This window comes from Chelonia mydas, chromosome 7 (assembly GCF_015237465.2).
Source record: "Chelonia mydas isolate rCheMyd1 chromosome 7, rCheMyd1.pri.v2, whole genome shotgun sequence".
In the NCBI taxonomy this organism is placed as follows: Eukaryota; Metazoa; Chordata; order Testudines; family Cheloniidae; genus Chelonia; species Chelonia mydas.
The window spans coordinates 100,776,400-100,796,662 of NC_057853.1; the positions used below are offsets into that span (position 1 = coordinate 100,776,400).

At 36.8% G+C, this 20,263-nt stretch overlaps 2 protein-coding genes across 5 annotated transcripts in view; one reads left to right on the forward strand and one right to left on the reverse strand.

The window, feature by feature from the left end:
• INSYN2A (inhibitory synaptic factor 2A) overlaps nt 1-9,255 on the forward strand; it is an 82,555-nt gene extending 73,300 nt beyond the window's left edge. For both annotated transcript variants that reach the window (XM_043552001.1, XM_037903704.2), the window contains one exon: nt 6,047-9,255. In XM_043552001.1, the coding sequence (XP_043407936.1) occupies nt 6,047-6,230 (184 nt within the window). In that variant the 3' untranslated portion in view covers nt 6,231-9,255. The remainder of the gene's footprint in view (nt 1-6,046) is intronic.
• The window catches only part of DOCK1 (dedicator of cytokinesis 1), a 545,102-nt gene that overhangs the window by 372,285 nt on the left and 152,554 nt on the right, over nt 1-20,263 (reverse strand). For all 3 annotated transcript variants that reach the window (XM_037903703.2, XM_043551994.1, XM_027819633.3), the window contains exons 26-27: nt 18,694-18,821; nt 15,849-15,944 (exon numbers count right to left, since the gene is read on the reverse strand). In XM_037903703.2, coding sequence (XP_037759631.1) covers nt 15,849-15,944; nt 18,694-18,821 — 224 coding nt within the window. The remainder of the gene's footprint in view (nt 1-15,848; nt 15,945-18,693; nt 18,822-20,263) is intronic.

A 20,263-nucleotide genomic window follows, 5' to 3' on the forward strand; every position in this document is an offset into this window, starting at 1 on the left:
TCTCAAATCGTGGTTTAAAGACTTCAAGGAGCAGAGAATCCTCCAGCAAGTGACCCGTGCCCCATGCTACAGAGAAGACGAAAAACCTCCAGGGCCTCTTCCAATCTGCCCTGGAGGAAAATTCCTTCCCGACCCCAAATATGGCTATCAGCTAAACCCTGAGCATATGGGCAAGATTCACCAGCCAGATACCCAGGAAAGAATTTTCTGTAGTAACTCAGATCCCACCCCATCTAACATCCCATCACAGGCCATTGGGCCTATTTACCATGAATAGTTAAAGATCAATTAATTACCAAAATCATGTTATCCCATCATACCATCTCCTCCATAAACTTATTGAGTTTAATCTTAAAGCCAGATAGGTCTTTTGCCCCCACTGCTTCCCTAGGACGCTCTAGCATGTCTCTACTGAGAGTGCGCAGTTCTTAAAGACTAATAATTTGGGCACATTTGGGTGCATTTTCACAGGGATGACAAAAGGCACATTCTTGACACAAAAGTCGCTCCCCTTACCCACGAAATTGCAAGTTCTTGGAAACAGTTGAACTGCTTGGGTTGAAATTTACACACAAATACAAATTCAGCCAGAGGCACGCACCTGGCATGGAAAATTTCAGCCCAACTGGTTAAAAACTGTCAAAGATAGAAGCAACTGTAGGTTATCTCGGGCAAACTTAATATTTAGGCAGTGCTACCATCCCCGTATATCATATTTAGCATTGTCTCTTGTTTCTGGTGAGGTTTGTTATTTATTAATTTTTAGGCCAGTCTAATAAAAGCTAAAGCTACTTATTCTGCTTCCCTTTCACATGTTCAGTAATACCTCACTCAGAGCACTGATGCCAACAATAAAACACCCAAGTAAGGGTGATGCAGCCATCACTTTTATTAAGCTTGTGTGGGTCATTGTGGGAGAGACTGAGGAAAAAGTGGGGAAGATTCTGAAGGTGAATGAGACTGTGTGGCTGACATGAAGGCATGCAAGATTATCAGAGTGTAGAGTTCAAGCAGAAGAGTGGTAAGAGGTAACATCTAAGTGGTCAAAGATCTGCAGCTCCCTGAAGACAAGGGTAAGGGGTTTCAATTTGATATTGATGTAGATGAGGAAAATAAGGGACTCGAGTGGGGATGACCTGGTCAGAGCAGCAGATGACAACTTTGGCAATGGTATTTTGGATACTCTATAAAGGTGCTATGTGGGAATCAGGTAGATCAGAAAGAAGGTTGTAATAGTCTAGGCATGAGATAAGTGTTTGGAAGTAGGGATAAAGGAGGAGGGATACATTTTGGATATATTGTAGAGGAAGAAATGACACTTTTTTAGCAATAGCCTAGACGTACTAAAGTCAACCAAGCCCAGAATTTTGAAAGGCAAAGCAGGAGAAAACTACAAATAATAGTACGTCAGCTATGTTGAACATGACGGACAGGTCACAGAAAAAGAAGATTAAGAAAAAGTTGTTGGACTTGGCCAGAAAGAGGATGTAAGTGCAGGCTCAGTGGAGTGAGAGACCAAGTAAGACTGTAGAGTCATGGACAGAGTCAGCAGCACGGAAGTCAAGGTAACAGGACAAGACAAACAAAAACAATGTATATGCCGTTTCTGTTTGTAAGGTTTCCAAACTGTTATTTATTTATTTTTAAAGTAGTACGTGTATACACAGCCAAACATTTAGAGCTCAACTGTAAACAGAGCTTACATTTTAGTGAGGCTTCTTTTAAAAGTACACTGAAATGTCTGTATCAGCAGCATAATGCTAGTAACAGCTGAACAAAGTGTAATGACAAAGCAGCGTATACTGTAAGTAAACCTCAGTATTTAGACCAGTTCCCATTACTTGAAGTCTTGCATTTCTTAAAAATTAGTTATTAGACTAGTTCAGAAATATTCAGTTAAAATACTTGTATAAATTCATCAATACTCATGGCTTTCAAATTCTCATTTTCAATCTTCTAAGAACAGCATCCTAATTCTACCATCACCAAAATACATATTCGATAAAAATACAGCTGGTCATATAAGTGTGTGTGTAGCTATCTATAAACATAGATATAGAAATCTATAGTTATCTACAAAGACAGACAGATGGACACATGACCAGCTCCCTTTTGTCTGCATTATAAAAGGAAGACTTCGCATATTTTATCATTGTGAAACAAAAGCAAATATGTATTAAGTCATTAATTTGCCATCAAACAAGTTATTTGCATCGAAGGTTACAGGAATATAAGAAAATTCCAATTTAAATGCATTTATCTTCTGAGCCAACAAGCCATTCTCCTGTAAAACCTATACAGTTATAAAAGGTGACAGGATGTAAGTGTTAGTATTCGCTCACTCTCTTCAAAGTAACACATTGTTATTCTGATGCCAAGTGATAAAAACAGCCTGAGATGCAGTACAGATGGTTTTATGCAGTACAGAATAACAATAGTTTCTAACCCAAATATGCTTTTCCTCACAGGAATTAAAACTGCATAAGCTTTTATCTTGCAGTCAGTAAACATTTTGTAATAAAAATGGATTATAAAATAATTTATAATCTGTTAAGCAAATTTTTAACAATTATCTTTGAAGTCTAAAATAGACCTTAATTTAAAAGAGCTTTACATTGGTGAACATTACAGTACATGATAAAAACATATTGGGCTAGGTGAAAACAAATGTGTTTCCCCAGTTAGAGCTGAACTGCGTATTTTATATGTTTATTCAGGTAAACAAACTGATGCTAACCTTGCAAGCCAAATTCTGCCCAGGTTTGCACCCCACCATAATGAACAGATCTGTAAAGCGAAATCTGTCCTTTTCGATGTAAGATATTTTTAATAGCCATGCTGATTTTTCCAGTTTTATTTCTGGAAATATGCACACAGCATGCACACACACTCTAATGGTATCCCAGCCTGGTAACCAAACAGCAGCTTTCTTGCTAGCTTTTTTTTTTTTGCTAGCAGTGCAGCTAAACTGCAAATAACAATTTGTCATCCACATAGTCTTGCCATTTTGTTAACAAGGAGCTGGATTATATTACTCTGTAATTACATGGTTCTGTAGTGAGATTAATTGCTTAACAACAAGATACCCAATGTAGCTGCTTAATAGAAATTCAGTATTCACAGGTACAATACCAAATGTGCACCGTAACATACAAAATTAAAATCTTCAGTCAGTCTGAAGTAACAGAATTTTTTTTTTACATGTTACAATTTTTAACATATCTTTCATACTGTTAGCTTAATACTCAATATCCACTTTGAAGTGTCTCCATTCTTAGAAGTGTATTTACTTTTCTCTTATACTGGCAATCAGAAAGGATATGTAAAGATTTCAAACTGACAGGAATGTCCATACTTATATTGAAGCCTGGAACACATTTAGCCATTCTCCACAATTTAACAAACTAGGCGCTACTCCTGCCTTTATGAGCCACATAAATGGATCCTCACACTAGTGCAGAGCCCCACTGACTTCACAGGGATGTCCTGCAGGTAGATTCTTGTGAGCTCTGACACCAGTTCCTCTTAGTTAAGTCTTAACATCTCTGGTTTTCTTTTCCCTTCTGTAAAATGAGGATAACATTTAGCTACCCCACAGGATTGTAGTAGATTGTAGAAGCACTCAGTATCTGCAAAATGCTACATTGGGGTTAAAATACACCAAAACCTTCTAATTCCTGGAGGCATAATGGCTCCCAAACGTCCAGCATATCTAAAAAAATTTCCCTTGAAACTCTTTAAAATGTAACGTTAGGCATGAAGCAACAAGGCTTCACATCTCATGCAGTTTGAGGTTGGGAAAGGAGGAATCAGAGGTCTCCCGTTTTAGTATACATGTAGCCAGTTAATTTGGTGATGGCTTAAAGAATCTCTCCCCTAACCCACATCAAAATCATTAAGATGAACCCTATGCATGGACTTGATTACACTGGGAATATGAGGGCCTACAAAATTAAAAAAGCTAAGCTGACACCTGGGTCAAAAAGGACTCAAACCAAAACTATATTAAATGCAAAAAAGCCCTACAAACACCTAGAAAACAAAGAGGAAAAAATACATTTGTGTAATATTACTGTTGCACAGTTAAGTGCTGAAAAGCCCGGAAATACCAAAAGTTAAGCTTGAATGGGCAGGCTTATCTCTGCCCCTTGAGCATATGCATTATGATACACAATTGTTTTTTCACATTAATCAAATATTATTAAAGCAGCAGGTAGCAGAGCAGCTGCTGAATGGGGCCAGATGACTCGTCCCAGGCCATCAGTAAGCTCCTTGCTATCTCTCAAATTCCTCCCTGAGCCTGAACCTGCCCTGTCCCCTAATACTCTTTCCAAAATCCTGCTGTGCTCCCTAACACACAGAGTGTGATGAGAAGGCCCACTGTCAACTTCCTCCACATCCAGCTATATCACATGCATTGGAACAAGGTCATTTCTGCTTCACTCAGTGCTTTTGTGGCTCTTATTTGGCTTGGATTACTGTGCCGAATTCCCATTTTTATTCACCCTTTTGCTGCATCTTGAAATTGCATTTCTTTGTTTTTACGAACTAAATTTGAAATGTACTTAGTGCTGTATGTTGATCCTAGGGCTATAAATTCATCGCATCTTTTTTCTTAACTACAGGGCAGCCTGCAAGGTTTTCCACTCCTCAAACTGCTTACAATTTAGGATGCATATTTTATGAGTTTAAGTTTACTTTCATGTGTTAGTTTTAGATTGTTGAATGAGTAATACATTTTATTATGCATTTTGTTACTATAATATGGGGCTATCAGAAAGTACGCCCTAGACTTTTCTTTCTTTAGCTACAATAACTTTTTTTTGCTAAAAATGTGGATCTACAACAGATGTTTTGTCTTGCAATCAAAATAAAGACTCAAGAATGTTTTGGACTTGGAAGCGTTATTATTTGCAGTAGGTTAAGTGTGCTTTAGATTATGCTGCCAGAAATATGGCCAAGTTCAGAGGCAATTAGTGTATGCTAGGGAGCTTGAGCATTAAGGAGCCTTAAGGCACTGTAATGTGCAGATAGATAACACGAACATGACATAAGTTTATGAAGGAAGACTGACATGACCTAACAGCCTCCTCTTAGTAGTTTTTCCTGCTACGTTCCTCTCTCCCAGCCCCTGGGCCAGATTCAGAAGTGATGTATAAAGGGGTGCTATGCATCACTAGATGCACATGAACCTAAGGGAGCCTAATTTGGTGTAGTATAAATGAATCTCCGGGCAGTCTGAGGGCAAGATCATTCTCTCCCCTACCCCTCCCCCACAGTAAAACCAAGAAGAAGGGTCTAGGATCCCCTTGTACATGTACCTCATATCATCCTGTGTGGACCAATGTGTTTTACCCACCTGTGGAAAAAGATGTAAGGACCTGCTCCCAAACCATACAAATCCCAAGAGATCTACACAGATCCCAAAATATCAAAGAGGAAGTCTGTCTCTCTCCACCAGCTTTGGCCCCACCAGAACTATGCCACCAGGGGGTTGAGCCCTACTGATAGCTGAGTCTGAGATCCCTGTGAGGGTAATCTCCACATGACTGGGAATTAGGGGGGCAGGGCATACCCCTTCCTAAATATAGATGCAGACCCATAGAGACGTGTTTCCAGACTCCAAGGATGAAATTGCCTAAGGAGGTTGTAAAATCTCCATCACTGGAGATTTTTAAGAGCAGGTTAGACAGGCACCTGTCAGGGATGGTCTAGATAATACTTAGTCTTGCTATGAGTGCAGGGAACTCGACTAGATGACCTCTCAAGGTTCCTTCTAGTTCTATGATCTGCCACATAGCAAGTTACTATGGAATCATCTCTGAATGTGGCCAGAATTCATATTTTTCTTTGTGGTACAAGGAATTTTTTTTTCAAATTCACATTCGTTGGAGTTACAGAGATCTAGTTTAACATTTCTTTTGTATATACTGTTAATATCTTTGCACTTGGATATCAGTGTTGGATGCTGTCTTAATTTAAATTATTATATCATAATAATTTAGCACTTAATTGCAATTTTATATATTTATTTATTTATTTTTAGTGTGGAGTTGGATTTTAAACAGCAGGAAGACAAACTACAGCCGGTTCTGAGAAAACTTCACCCTATTGAGGAAACTCAGGTTGCACCTTTGCCTTATTCTCAGGAGAGTTACTCCTCAACTCCAAAACAAAAATCCAAAACTGAATCAAAAAAGCATGGAAGATGGAAACTCTGGTTTCTTTAATTAAGTCCATTAGCTATGGAGTTTAAGGCCTTCTTTGAAACATATTTGGAATTCAATTAATCATCTAAAAAGGGATCTTGGTAAATTGATCAGTGTTATCAGCCACTGTTACTCTGGTTATTATGGGCAGCATTCAGTTCTCACCATATGTACCAAAAGGCCTTTGTACCTATAAACTAATGTTCATGAGCAAGGCATTAAATCATACCTTGCCAACTTTTATTTGCAATTCACCAGTGTGGGATGTAAAATCAGAATTGAAATCTGTATACACAAAGATGAGAAGTAAAACTATTTTCCCGCTACCCCCTGGCCCCTTAGATCTGCAAGTGTCACGTTTCATCCTGTACACAGCTAAAATCACTATTTTTAAGCTTTTTTATGTTCTGTTTCGTTTTAAACATTAATGAGGAAAAAAAGCAAGCCTTATGTTTGCAAAGATCTTCAGTTTTACATTTAATTTTGCAAATAAGTGGGGGTCATGAGAAGTGCAATTTTTAGCACATAATATCCTGGAGAAAGCACAACTTTTCAAATGGTCCAAGACCATGAATAATATCTATGATGTGACTATATATGTGTATTTGCCTTCATGTGCTGTAGAGTTAAACCAAGTTATTACATCTCAGCATCATATTGACACCTCTAATTTAGTGTCATCATTATCACCAGACTTATGACATGTTTACTGCTCATTTCAAAGGATAAGCAGCCAGAAACCACCGGAAGTCAGGACACACCTTTAATCACTAAAAGTTGACAGGGTCGAAGCTAAGCTTTCTTAGATCTCATTTTTATATTTTGGTACCCAAAGGCCAAATGCTATATTCTGTCACAGAATATGAAAAAAATAAGATGGATAATATTAAAATGATAGATTGTTGGGAGTTGCCACAATTTAAATCCTTTTTGTAATTCAATCTTCAGAAAAATTGTACACTATTGTAGAGGGTGCTAGAAATTTCATAGTATGCATTATGCTTTATTACAAGAGTTCAGAAGGGCCTGGCAACTTTAATAGTTATTTATTTAACTGAGCTTCTAAGATCAATTTCCAGACCAACATAATATCACTTGTATTAAAATAATATATTAACTGTATTAATCAGTCACACTTAGGGGGGAAAGCTGTGAATCAAATTTCTTCTTAGATTTTTAAAAACAGAAACACTTTAAATCCACGATCAGTTATACACTGCAATCTTTTCCCTTTCCATATTAAGCGCTGTCATTAAAAAATCCTAATCTAGGTGTCTGGAAAACTCTTGTAATGATGGGGATTGGGACTCTTGTTTCTTTTTTCTTTTAGTTAAATAATTTGAATAGTGTACACTCATGACAGAAACTGGGATACAAGGTACTGGCTCTGCAATTTCATATCCCAAGGCAGCATTAAGATGTGAATTTTTCAGTCTTTAGATGCAGGAAACAGGTGGAAGAAATGAATCCGTAACAGAAGAGTCTGCACCTACTAAATAAACCTGGAGATGTTTATGCTCAACTCTTTCTCCCCCCGCCACTTACCTCAACATCAAATCCATTCTTAAGTACTATTAATTCTACAAGGATCCTGAAGCAAGCAATGTGGTCTTTGTCTTCGAAGTAATAGAAAGTTAATGTGAGTACATAGAGTATATGTGAAACTGTTTATGTCCACTTCAAAACTATTTCAACTGGATGCTTTAATGAAAAACTCACCTTTGTAGTAAATGTCAAGAGGGCTACAAATCCTTGTACATAAGTAAACGGTATTCTAAAATATTTTTGTGAGCGATAAAGGATGAGAAAAGGTGTGCCATGAAGGAAGTGCAATTGTTTCATGTGGAAAAAAATGTTTCATGTATTTTATACTGTTTTTAATTAAAGTTATAAAACTGTTTACAAGATATCCCATCTTGTTTTAACAATCCCAACTATTTCAAAGCGTTAAATATATATATAATTTATTTACTTATTTTTCCTAAACAGGACAAAGTCTCAAATATGGGCATAAGTAGAAAAAACACACACATTCAGTCTTTTAAAACAGTGCTATACCTCAAAGTGTAGTGTCACACATACAAAGAAAATATCATACAAGCCAAGTATATTTTTTAAAACACTGAGTCAAGCATCTCACAAATGGGATTCTTTACAGATGGTTAATGTCAACTAATAAAACAGACTTCTTAAAAATCCATTCTAAATATTCTTGTGTGCAGGGACTCTGATGCAAAAGTCTTAAATGTTTTTATGCTTGGTTATTGAGTCATACCCAAAACTAGTATTACTACAGGCATTCAGAATGAAAAAGAAGGATTCCTTGGTGAAATATTTAAGAGCTAAAAAATGAAAGTTATCACTGAGTGTTCTCTACATGTCCAGACTATTTTCTTAAACAAATTGCAGATTTTTAATTTTTTACATTTTTTTTAAAAAGAAAAAGCTAACATGCATAGTAAAATACCATACCATACTATGTAATTTGTAATAAAATGTTTTTGCAAGTGTGTTAAACGCATCATATTGTGTTACATTTAGGATCACACGGGCTCGATTTAGATCTTGAGAGGAATATTTAATTCTTACAACTATTAGCTACACATGGTATGTGACTGACATAGAACTGTTTCCACCCTAATGTGATACATGTGATAAAAAGCAGGAACAAAATTATGACAAAGGAAACATCACCACTATTAGTGTAGCATATTATGTAATTTTGCTGCTAAATTCATTGGCAATATCATGCATTCTCACACACTAAATTTACTATTTGCACTGCTCCCATAACATGCTTTAATTACTTTCTAATCAATAAATACTGCAGTAATTTTGCATTACTTACTGTTTTCATACTACATGGACAATGTTTTCTAAGTCTGCATAATTCCCATTAAGCAACAATGACATTCCTATGTTTTGAAATTATTATTAGGAAACAATTTGTGTAAGTACCACTTGTTTTCTTAAAATTAATCACTGTAAAATACTTTATAATCAGGGTAAAATGAAAAAATCATGATTAAAACTGAAAAAACCCACAATAAGTACAAAGTGTTTGGTTTTTCTTGCTTCAGACAAGATGCTATGCAATGAACAAACAATAACTGGCTATGCATTCTTTACTTTCACTCAATGTTTTAATGGTATATTACATTTAAAAAACCCAATAGATTATTTTTTCATAAGCATTTTGAAATCAAGCTGTTAAAATGTCATTAGTCTAATTGCGTATGTGTAATAGCACACAGTACGTACTACTCTTAATTTTGTGGCTGTGATTGCCACCAATAATATAATGGCAGTATGTTTACAGCTCTGCTATACTAGGATGAAGCAGAAGGCCTGAAACATTTCTTAGCATTATTTCAGTATCAGTAAAGTACAACTGTAGCTGCTGGAAATATGCTGCCAATTTATTTAACTGAATGCAGTCTCAAGGTAAAACTTGGTATATTATTTGTATATTCCATGTCCATTAGCTCCATTCATGATAATATTCAATTCATACTTCAGTGCACAAAAAGCTAGATAATAGTGAGGGGGGAAGTCTTAATTTTTGCAATAATAGCTTGTAATGAGTAATTTGAAATGTGTGTATAAGAAAAAAATTTTACATTGCACCACAAGTAAATACTGTTTTTTACTTTGCAGAAGCCAATAAAGAAAATGCAAACATTGCAAACCTTCTGCCCAAGACTTTGGCACTCACGGTACCCCATGATTCATACAGTTTGAGACCAGAAAGGACCATTATATCATCTAGGCTGATCTCCGGGTATAACAGAGGTCACTGAATTTCATTCAGTCATCCCTGTTCTGAGCCCAAAAACTTGTGTTTCATTAAAGCACATCTTCCAGAAAGGCCTCATTCTTGATTTGTAGACTTGGATAATCCACCATTTCCCTTGTTCATTTGTTCCAGTGGTTCAGTCCCCCACTGTTAAAAATCTGTGCTTATTTCTAATTTGAATTTGTCTGGCTTAACTTCCAGCCATTGCTTCCTGTTATGTCCTTCTCCTCTAGATTAAAAAAACCCTTTAATGTCTGATATTTTCTCCCCATGAAAATATTTCTACACCATAATCAAATTACCTCTTGATCATCTTTTTGGTAAAGAGATTGTGCTGCTCAAGTCTCTCACCGCAGGGAATTTTTTTCCAGCCCTCGTATCATTTTATGGCTCTTTTATGGCACCCACTCCAATTTTTCCACATCACTTTAAAAATTTAGATGCCAGAACTGGATGGAATATTCCATCCAAGTGCCATTTCCAAAATTAAAATCACCTCCCTATTATTCTCTTTTTTTACATTCAAGGATCAGATTAGCCCTTTTAGCCACAACATTTTGCTGGGAGCGATGTTCAATTGATTGTCCACTGTGACCAATAAATCTTTTTTCAGAGTCCTAATTTCCAGGATAGTGTCTCCCATTCTTAGATATGGCCTGCATTCGTTGTTGCTAGATATGTGACCTTGCATTTGATGGTATTAAAATATATTTTGTTTTAATGGGCCCAGATTATCAAGACATTCCGATTGGTCTGTATATCTGTTTTGTCATCATTATTTACCACTCCAACAATCTTTATGTCATCGGCAAATTTTATGAGCAATGATTTTAAATTACTTCCTCAAATTTTATAAGCAAAGACACAAAATAGCCAAAATTGTTTGACCATTAGCAAACACTGAAAAGTCCATTTATTTATTTTCATTGCTGTGTTTGTGGGGGAAACATATTGAGTTGGTGTTTTTGAGTAACGTGGGGGGGTCTTTGTGATTTGTGGATTTACAACACTTATCAAAAGTGCCTAGAAGAGTGCATCAGAACTTCTAAAATGTGTTTACAGGACACTCTTTCCATTTATCATTTTTTTTAAAGCAACCCATTTTTCAGCACCAGAGAAGCTTAAAGGTCCTGGTTCTGTCAAAGCGAAATCTTGCTGCAGCTGTATACATTAAGCCTTTATTGGGTCTTCCATAATAAAAGAAATAAACAAATAATCTAGTGTGGACAGAGTGACTACAGAGAGGAGAACAAACAAAAAAGGAAAGTGAGAGGAGACTGGAAGAACACAGACTTGAAGAAGACAGACACTGGAGACTGGGTGTAAGTATACAGTCACTTATAACAACAAAAACGGCCATGGTTATCTTGCAAAAATCATGGTCCATATCATATTCCAGTAACTACTTATGATTCTCTTCACCTGAGTATCAAGGAGATAAACTGATACAAATTGTTATTAGTTTTACCAACACGGCAACTAATATGCCCATATCAATGCACACATATTTACCAAATGCCTTTTTAAAAAATATTGTATAAAAAGATTTAATTTCAAGGGGAAAATATTCAAAAACCACCAGTATCAAAATGGTGAAAGTAATTCCCCTCCTGTAAATTATAAACCATATTTAACATCGTAGACTCAGAATTTAGGCTCATCATTAAGTATATAACTTCGCAACTCCCAATGAAAAGAGCTGATTAAATGAACAGACTGTGTTTAAATCCAAGCTAATAGAGCCCATACCAGCATATTCTTCAGCATGTCGGGTTCTCATCTGGGGTAGAATAAAATATAGTGCTAGCATTAATAGTGACTTGGCCAGAAATAACTATTCTAAACCTGACCTTCATCTATTGCTTCCAAGTTTTGTTTGTTTTTGTGGGGTTTTTTTTCTTTTTTTCTTTTGTTTTTTTAGAGCTAAATTTTCCCCAATCTTATTTGAAGAGATATTTGTCTTTTAGGAATTAAAAGTATTTCTATCTAATAGAGAATATTTATGTTCCTAATCTTAAACAACAGAGTATTCAAAAATAAACTAGAGATTTTAATTATATAAGCAAATTCTTTGATGGAAGTAGCCCTTTCAGCCTATTCAAATACTAAGAGAGGAAGAGTGCCTCATATCATTCACGAAGTTACCATCTAGCTAATTAAAGGGAACTCTTTACAAGCATTAGCCAGAAGGTTTGCAATGGTGGTGACACATGGCCTTGAAGAGTATGGAGAATCCTTAGAATTCCTATGAGCCCAAACTCTGTATCTCCTTCCTAGTAGCCAAGAGTTGTGAGGGAAGGCAGACGTCCTCATGACGTCATTACTGTTCACTTCTCTGGCAAGGAACCACCTTGCCTTTCATACTAGCATCCGGCTAGTGAGCTTCATTCTCACTAGGTCTCTGAAGGTTTTCAAACCCTGGTGAAGGCTGGGGGAGAACTCTAGAGAGAAAACTAAATGATCAAAAATAGATTTAGCTTTTATAGCAAAAACACATTTAGGATAAAAATGGTAAAAAACAATAATTGAAGGGAGGGTTTTGGGGGTCCTGAGGTTTCCAGGAATCTTTGCAAATTTTAAATTTCACACACAAAAAATTAAAATGTTCTGATCTCTAAAATTTGTTACTGTGCTCACATGTGGAATGCAAGTTTGTGACATATTGTACGTGACAGCGTACCCCATGTTAGACATAGCTATCTGGGCCCATTATATACAACAGAACCATCTATTGTCAATACTTTTGTTGAATCAATTTAACAATTGTCATAAAAGTAATAAAGAATTTAAATCACATCCATAAGTTATAAAACAGAGAAAAATCAATCTTTTTGAATAGTCAAAAAAGCTGACTATTGAAGTATTAAATTATTTATAGTTTCATAACTAGACTCTTGAATTATATATCCTCTTGCAACCGCGAATATTTTGCATGTTATATTAGTGCTTATCTACGAATTTCATGTCCTACTGATGATCTTTATCCTGTGATCAGAAAACACACTGTATTTAACAAAATAACCATCATCAATATACCTTTACTCCCTCTGTTTCAAGGCAACTCCATTCTACCTTGAATATTTGAATTCTGTTAAAATCCCCTGTTGACATCCAAAATGCTAGGCTCTCAAGTACAGATACACACACACTTTGAGGCATACTACATACTTGTGCACAGTTCAGAAGTTGGAAATGTGTGTAAAGAGTATAATCTATGCAAATTAAAGCACCAACAAAAGAACACCGTGTTGGATATTTATACATAAAAAGCACCCATTACAGTGCATAAAGAATACCAAATAAAAATCCCACTGATCTTTAAACCAAATTATTAAAAGAATGCATAATGCGAAACCAATGTTATTTGATTAACTTTTGTCGTATTGGGCCCAACCCTACAAATCATTGTTCAGACATGTAGTTCCATTGTATTCATTGGGGCTACTCAAGCAGAACCACTCAGGAGCGAATATTTACAGAATCAAGATGTAAATCTGTATCATAATGAACATATTTCCTTCTTTTAAAGAAGAAGCAAGCATCACCAAAAAACTTCCAATATCTTTGCAAATACATAATATGCAAATTCCATATTATTATCAGTGCAATACATTTTAAATATATAGTCATTTTTTCAAGGTGAAAAAATGATTTAGATTCAACTACTGTAACACCTGTATAGCAATTTTATGTAAGAAATAAATATATATGATTTGTGATACATTACTTTAAAAAAAAGCCATCACCTAAACTATCCTCCTTTATGGTTCTTTGTCCAGAAACTGTTTTTCCTTCTATTTGTTCTGCTATGATCTATTCTCTAATCTAAATTCTAGGTGCAACTTTCAAGTCAAAAAAATGTAATGCATAAATCTCAATCTGATGCTGATCCAAGAAGGGTAAGGTTATGCATACTAAGTATCGGTTTCATTTCCATCTTACTACTTTATTGACACCACAAAAGTGAATCATTATTGGTTGATTACCAAGAGATGCTTTTAGAAATGCACTGAATTTTAAATAGTAAGTGCCCTCTTAAAAATTCCTGATGCTGTCAGTATTCATTAAATAATTATAGTGTGTTCAGATGTAATGCTTTCAGGCTACATTCATGTTCACAGTGTGCATTTTTAATACAATTGCACTTAGTTAAAAATATATATGTGCAAGACTTAAACTTTCAAATACATTATGCTGCAGTTAAAAAGGGGGAAAACTAACTATGGGTCTACTAACGTAATGCTTCAGAATATATCCTGTTGTGGTTTTGTATCATTTCAAATATACAGACATCATCACAGTTTAGCAGAGGGGAAATAAAATTAAGGAATTTTGATAAATACATAAGCTATATTTCTACAAACAATTTAACCTACAGAAACAATAACAATATTTTGTCTGCATTCTACTGTCTATATATTTTATTATATACAAACACACACAATTCAAACCTAATTACTTTTGTCTGATTTCTCAAAGTTAAGTTTTTCTTCCATAAGAATTATAGCTACTTTACTTACTCAAGGATTAATCCTTGTCATTTTGGGGTGGGAGGGGTACAAAATCATTAACGGACAGCATGTTGTTGGAAGTGGGAAAGCAAGTGCCAAGATGATAGCTGGAGAGAGAATTAGGAATAAGAGAAGGTTTTTATCATTCTTAGGGATACAAACACCATTACAGATGATGAAGAGTGGAGGACAGAGAGGGAGAGAGGATGGTGTCCAGGGGATGGACTGAGAGCCTAGAAGGACAAAGAGAGAGATCACAGTGAGAGGGTAAAGGAATAATATGGAATTAGAGGAAGAGAGCAGAGAGTTAATTCAGAACTTTCTCAATTTTGATTTTTTATAAATGATGTAATACAGTACAGAGAAGGAAGAGGTAAGGGAAGACGTTTTAAGAAGAGAGTCAAAGCCATTAAAGTGTGCAGATTGGTAGGAAACATTTCATGATCTCTCTTTCCAGGTTTCCACCAAAATATTTTTTTCAGAATGATACAGAACTTTAAATGAATAACGTTCACCTAAAATGCAAGCTTTTACACCAATTAAGTACATTGTGTGCATATACGCTGCAAATAGTGACAAACATGTACAGATTTTTAAAAAAAGTTAATAAGGGCCCATATCTTCAGCTGATACAAACCAGTGTAGCTCCACTGAAGCCAAATTTCTGATGCAGAATATTGAAGTGGTCCAATAAACAAAATATTTTAAAAGGTAACAAACTTTGTTAAAGATAAAGTTGAGCAAAACTCAACAAGAGTTAAGCTCTTCTAATATTAAGTTATGTCAGTGTATTCTTAAATGGATAATCTTGGAATAACCATATTATTTCTCAGGACTTGCATGGGCACACATCAAAGTCTCTGTTTCATTATGAAAGTTGTAATTGCCAGGGCCATATTCTGCAATCCTTCACTTATTTAAAATCAGTATGCCTATGGGAGTCATTACCCCAACTGAACAACCACAATGTGAGTAAATGTTGGCAGAATAAAGCCTCCAGTCCAATTTACATGTCAACAACCAAAGTTTTTTTTAATTTACACAACATTTTTAGCTAGTTAAAATCTTGTAATTGCAAAAAATAAAATTAGTTTTGGTTAAACATACCCAATTAAATTCATCATTTGATCACTGACAATTTAAATAGGACCTTTCTCCTCCTATTATAAGCCACACAAAAATTATAATCCAAAACTTTACAGTTTACTGAACACACAAGAGAGTTACAGGAGGTTTTGATTGCTTTTTACCACCTGGGATTTAAATCCTATATTATGTGAGGTGCAAGAGGTTGTGATAAAAATACTTAAGTTTATGTCAAGAGACACTTACAATGAGCTCTGAATCGCGTCCCATGGAAATGACTGTTCTATTGACTGTCCTCAGTAGCTTTTCCATGATTATCTGGACATGGCGCTGTGTTGGTCCCTGGAGAGAAAGGATAATCTAGTGGAAACTATCACCAAAAGACAATCAATAGAACTCAAATATTGATGCTTGTTATTAAATCCATCTATCCTGTTGAAACCAAATCAATTATAACTCCTCACAACTACTGCTCAACAAGATGAAAAACAGTCTTTGTTAAAAGCAAAGTTTGCACAAAGAAAATAGACTTTTTATTACTGCTGCTACTGAAAGTCAATTACAGAGAGTACTTTAAAAAAAAAAAAAAAAAAAAGCAAATCCTTAGGGGAAAAAACGCAGTGTTTATGGCATTTGGTTAGGTCACAATTTAGTTTTCCAACGACATTTTTTCACCATTTAAAATCAAATGTCTCTGACCAAGGTAAACATGGCACACTTAATAACAGTGCATCCAATAAATTAAACAATTTAGCTAAGGCCTTTCAAACTAATTCTTAATTGTTTTTTATATATTCTGGTTTTAGGGGTGATCTGCTAGGCTTTTTTTTAAAAAACATTAAAAGTGTGGTGTTGACAGTGAATGCCCTTTGTGAACATGTTAGGGAACCCTGTAGGGGGAGGAAGTCCCACAAAGTTTGGGGGTAGGGAAGTATCATACTAATACAGGGAACTTGCTTCCCCTCCCACAATGTAAACGTGCTCCTTAAAAGTTACTTGCCTGCCTTGCCCTAATGCAGCTTTCTTTAGGGACTACTCTATGGTTGTCAACATTTAAAATGTTTTGCCAGACAATTCTCTGAATAGGATATGCTGTAGGCTGTTGTTGGACAGCTGTGCAAACCTGCTAGTGAAATGCATATTTTATTAATTATTATTATTATTATTATTATTATTAAATGAGTGAGAAAAATAACCCATGGTTCACCAGGTTGCATTTAACTTCCAGAGGCTCCAGCTGGCATATGTGAAAAAGTATCCCTCATCTCCAGTACATGTATGTGCAGCTACTGTTCCGCAGCACTCAAGCTCCCTGCTGGTGACAAGCAGGGACTTTCCTACTCTCACCTCCAGGGACTGCTTTCTTTCCCCACAGCTCCTCCATCTCCCTTTTCTGCCTGCATACAGGCTTCAATCATCTGGCAGCTCAGAAGCCCTCTCTCACCCAGTTGTTGGTTGTCTCTCTCTCAACAACAGAAGCCCTCTCCTAACTCTGCACCCACCCCTCATGCAGACCTTCTCAACTATGTTCAGCTCAGCAGGTGGTGGAGCTGCAACCCAGTAAGTACAGCTTGCTGAGAGAAATGCAGACAGCAAAAAATGGGGAGGGACTGCTGTGCTGTCAGGACAGAAGCTCATTTTCTTAACGTAATCTGCTTCCTGATGCCACAGAATCCGGGATCACTGGAAGAATGCAGTTACCAAGGACGTTTTTTTAAAAAGTTGGAACTTGCCCTGGCCAAAGTGTAGGTGGCTATGCCGCTCATGTACAGGAATCCAGACTCAGGACCCTCTGGTCCAAAAATCTTTAACGCTGGCAAATAGCCGGAATGGAGTGTAGCTCCCCATCAAAGGAGAGAGATTTGTATAGTTACTGTCTAGTCCAGTGGTTCTCAAACTTTTGTGCTGGTGACCCCTTTCACATAACACACCTCTGAGGGCGACCCCCCCCCATTTATAAATTAAAAACACTTTTTTATATATTTAACACCATTATAAATGCTGGAGGCAAAGCAGGGTTTGGAGTGGAGGCTGACAGCTCGCAACCCCCCATGTAATAACCTCCTGACTCCCTGAGGGGTCCCGACCCCCAGTTTGAGAACCCCTGGTCTAGTCAATAAAAAACTGGGATCATGCAAATGACACACCCACAACTAAGCACAGGGCACTGCCTAACACAAAAAAGTTGTGTAGTTTTGCATGTGTAATTGTACAGCATCTTTACATTCTGAATGGACAGGACTGTTTAACTTCCCTATAATACTCAGGCAGAAGGAAGCACGATCAAGTTATTTAGTTATATCTTGAGAGAACTGGCTAGAGGGGGACTGTTTTGTTTTACTGAGCTGTCTGAAGAGCAGCCTACTTCCCGCAGATTGTTTTTAAATGTCATAGATCACGTGGGAATATTTCTGTACATTTTAAATTCCTGACAAATTGTTCATTCACACTATCAAACCAGCGTTTTGGATTTTCCCTATAACTTGAACAAGTCTTGTTGTTAAGAAAGTCATTTAAGGCTACTCTTTCACAGTGAGAGACTTGTAAGAAACTATTTTTTCCTCTAGTGAAATTTTCTGCTACAAATTTCAAACAGCACACTCAGTTTTTATCCTCTTTAGTTGATGAACCACCACCAAAGGACCAAAAGCAGGCCCAATAAACAAGCATCAATGCAATGAAGAGGCTAAAGAATTCATATTCCAAACTCATCCAACACTCCCCATCTGACAGGTGGTGCAAGTGCTGTGGAGGAAGGATACTCAACTCCTGTGAGTATCTGACCAATATCTGGAGCGGTGTTATGGGATGAGCTCCAGAGGGAGCCGTATTTCCTCTTGGCCAGAATAAAGGTTGTCATAAGTGAGAAACCTTGGAGCCAGAGAGCAACATGCTGAAAGAGTAAACATCAGACAACACCACCTCACACCGACCACCACAAGAGAGGAGGAGAAGAAAAAGAAAGCTAAAACTCAGAACAAAAATAAATGACAAAACCAAAGTCATTGCCAGCTTTACTTCATGATCACCCCTATCACTCACAAGACGTAGTATTCTTAAGGGCTAATTGGTATAAACGTCAGTTACTAACCACATCTTTCTTGTAAAGGACTTCCAGGATGTTACTAAGCAGTTGGCAGCAAGCCTCCAAGTCTTCCTGCCTTTCCAAATGATACTTCAACTGATCTGTCATCATTGGCAGCAAGATCTCCCTGCAGTCTGCACATAAAGATACAATGTTACAAGTATGTCTTACATAATTTCATAGTATACACACATCATATTGCAAACAGAGTGAATAGTTTAAACAAAACTTTCAGGAAAAAAGTTAACTTCCTGGCAGACAGAAGGCCAGACCAAATTTTGGGCAAAAGTTTAAAAAAAAAACAAAAAAACCAGACAGTCAATAGCACAGCAGAAAAATCCCTGCAGCAGTGAGTCTCAGAGCCCAGGTCAACTGAGTCAGTTGGCTCAGGCTTTGAGACTTGCTGCCGCGTGTCTTTTATTGCAGTGTAGACATTCCCTTAGACAACCTGAAGTATAAAGATTGGTACAAGCTTTGTCCCCAGGCTCCAATTCAGCAAGGTACTTAAGCATATGCATAACTTTAAACACATGACTACTCCTACTTATTATAAGTACATGTATTTAAGCATTGTGATCATGCAAATGACACATCCACAACTGAGCACAAGGCACTGCATAACTGAAGTTATGCAGTTTTGCATGTGTAACTGTACAGCATCTTTACATTCTGAACGGATAGGACTGTTCAACTTCCCTATAACACTCAGGCAAAAGGAAGAACTATCCAGTTAGCATTGACACAATCCAGTGAACGTGTGCTTTGCAAATTAGGCTGCAAAAAGAGTCGAAAATTTTTTCATTATGTTTTTGTTTTAAGGGGAAGGAGGATGTAGTCAAGAAGTAAGGAACTGTCCTGACTTGACATAGAACCCTTAATGATGAGTTGGAGCAATGCAGTGATTTTTGTGGGTGTCCCCACCCCAACTGAGAAGCAGGGATGGTGGTGGAGAGAAACAGTTCCTTCCGCCTCAAAAAGGAGCAAAGCTACATGTTTCTTGTCAGAGCTGAAAGAGCAACATGGGCCGCCCTCGAGGTACTCAACTGGGGACTGAGATGGAAAAAAAAAAAAAACAGATAAAGAGGACACCACATTCCTTGAGGAGAATGCTGCTTCACACTAATTGGTTTATTTGGGCATAAGCTTTCATGGCTGGCTCATTACAAAAGCAGCTTTGCCTCCTCACCTATTGACACCTCCTCACTGATTATTGGGAGTGGACTACATTCACCCCGACTGAATTGGCCCTGTCAAAACCAGTTCTCCACTTGTGAGGTAATTCCCTTCTCTTCATGTGTCAGTATGATAATGCCTGCATCTGTAATTTTTACTCCATGCATCTAAAGAAGTGGTTTTTTACCCACAAAGGCTTATGCCCAAATAAATCTGTTAGTCTTTAAGGTGCCACCGGAGTCCTTGTTGTTTTCGTGGATACAGACTAACACGGCTACCCCCTGATATTTGACACTAATTTGTTGTCACTTTTTCTGCATTTCCTTCCAGGACAAGTAATGATATTGGCCATACAAAATGATATCACCGCAACACGAGGCAACATCAAGTCCTAATGTATCAC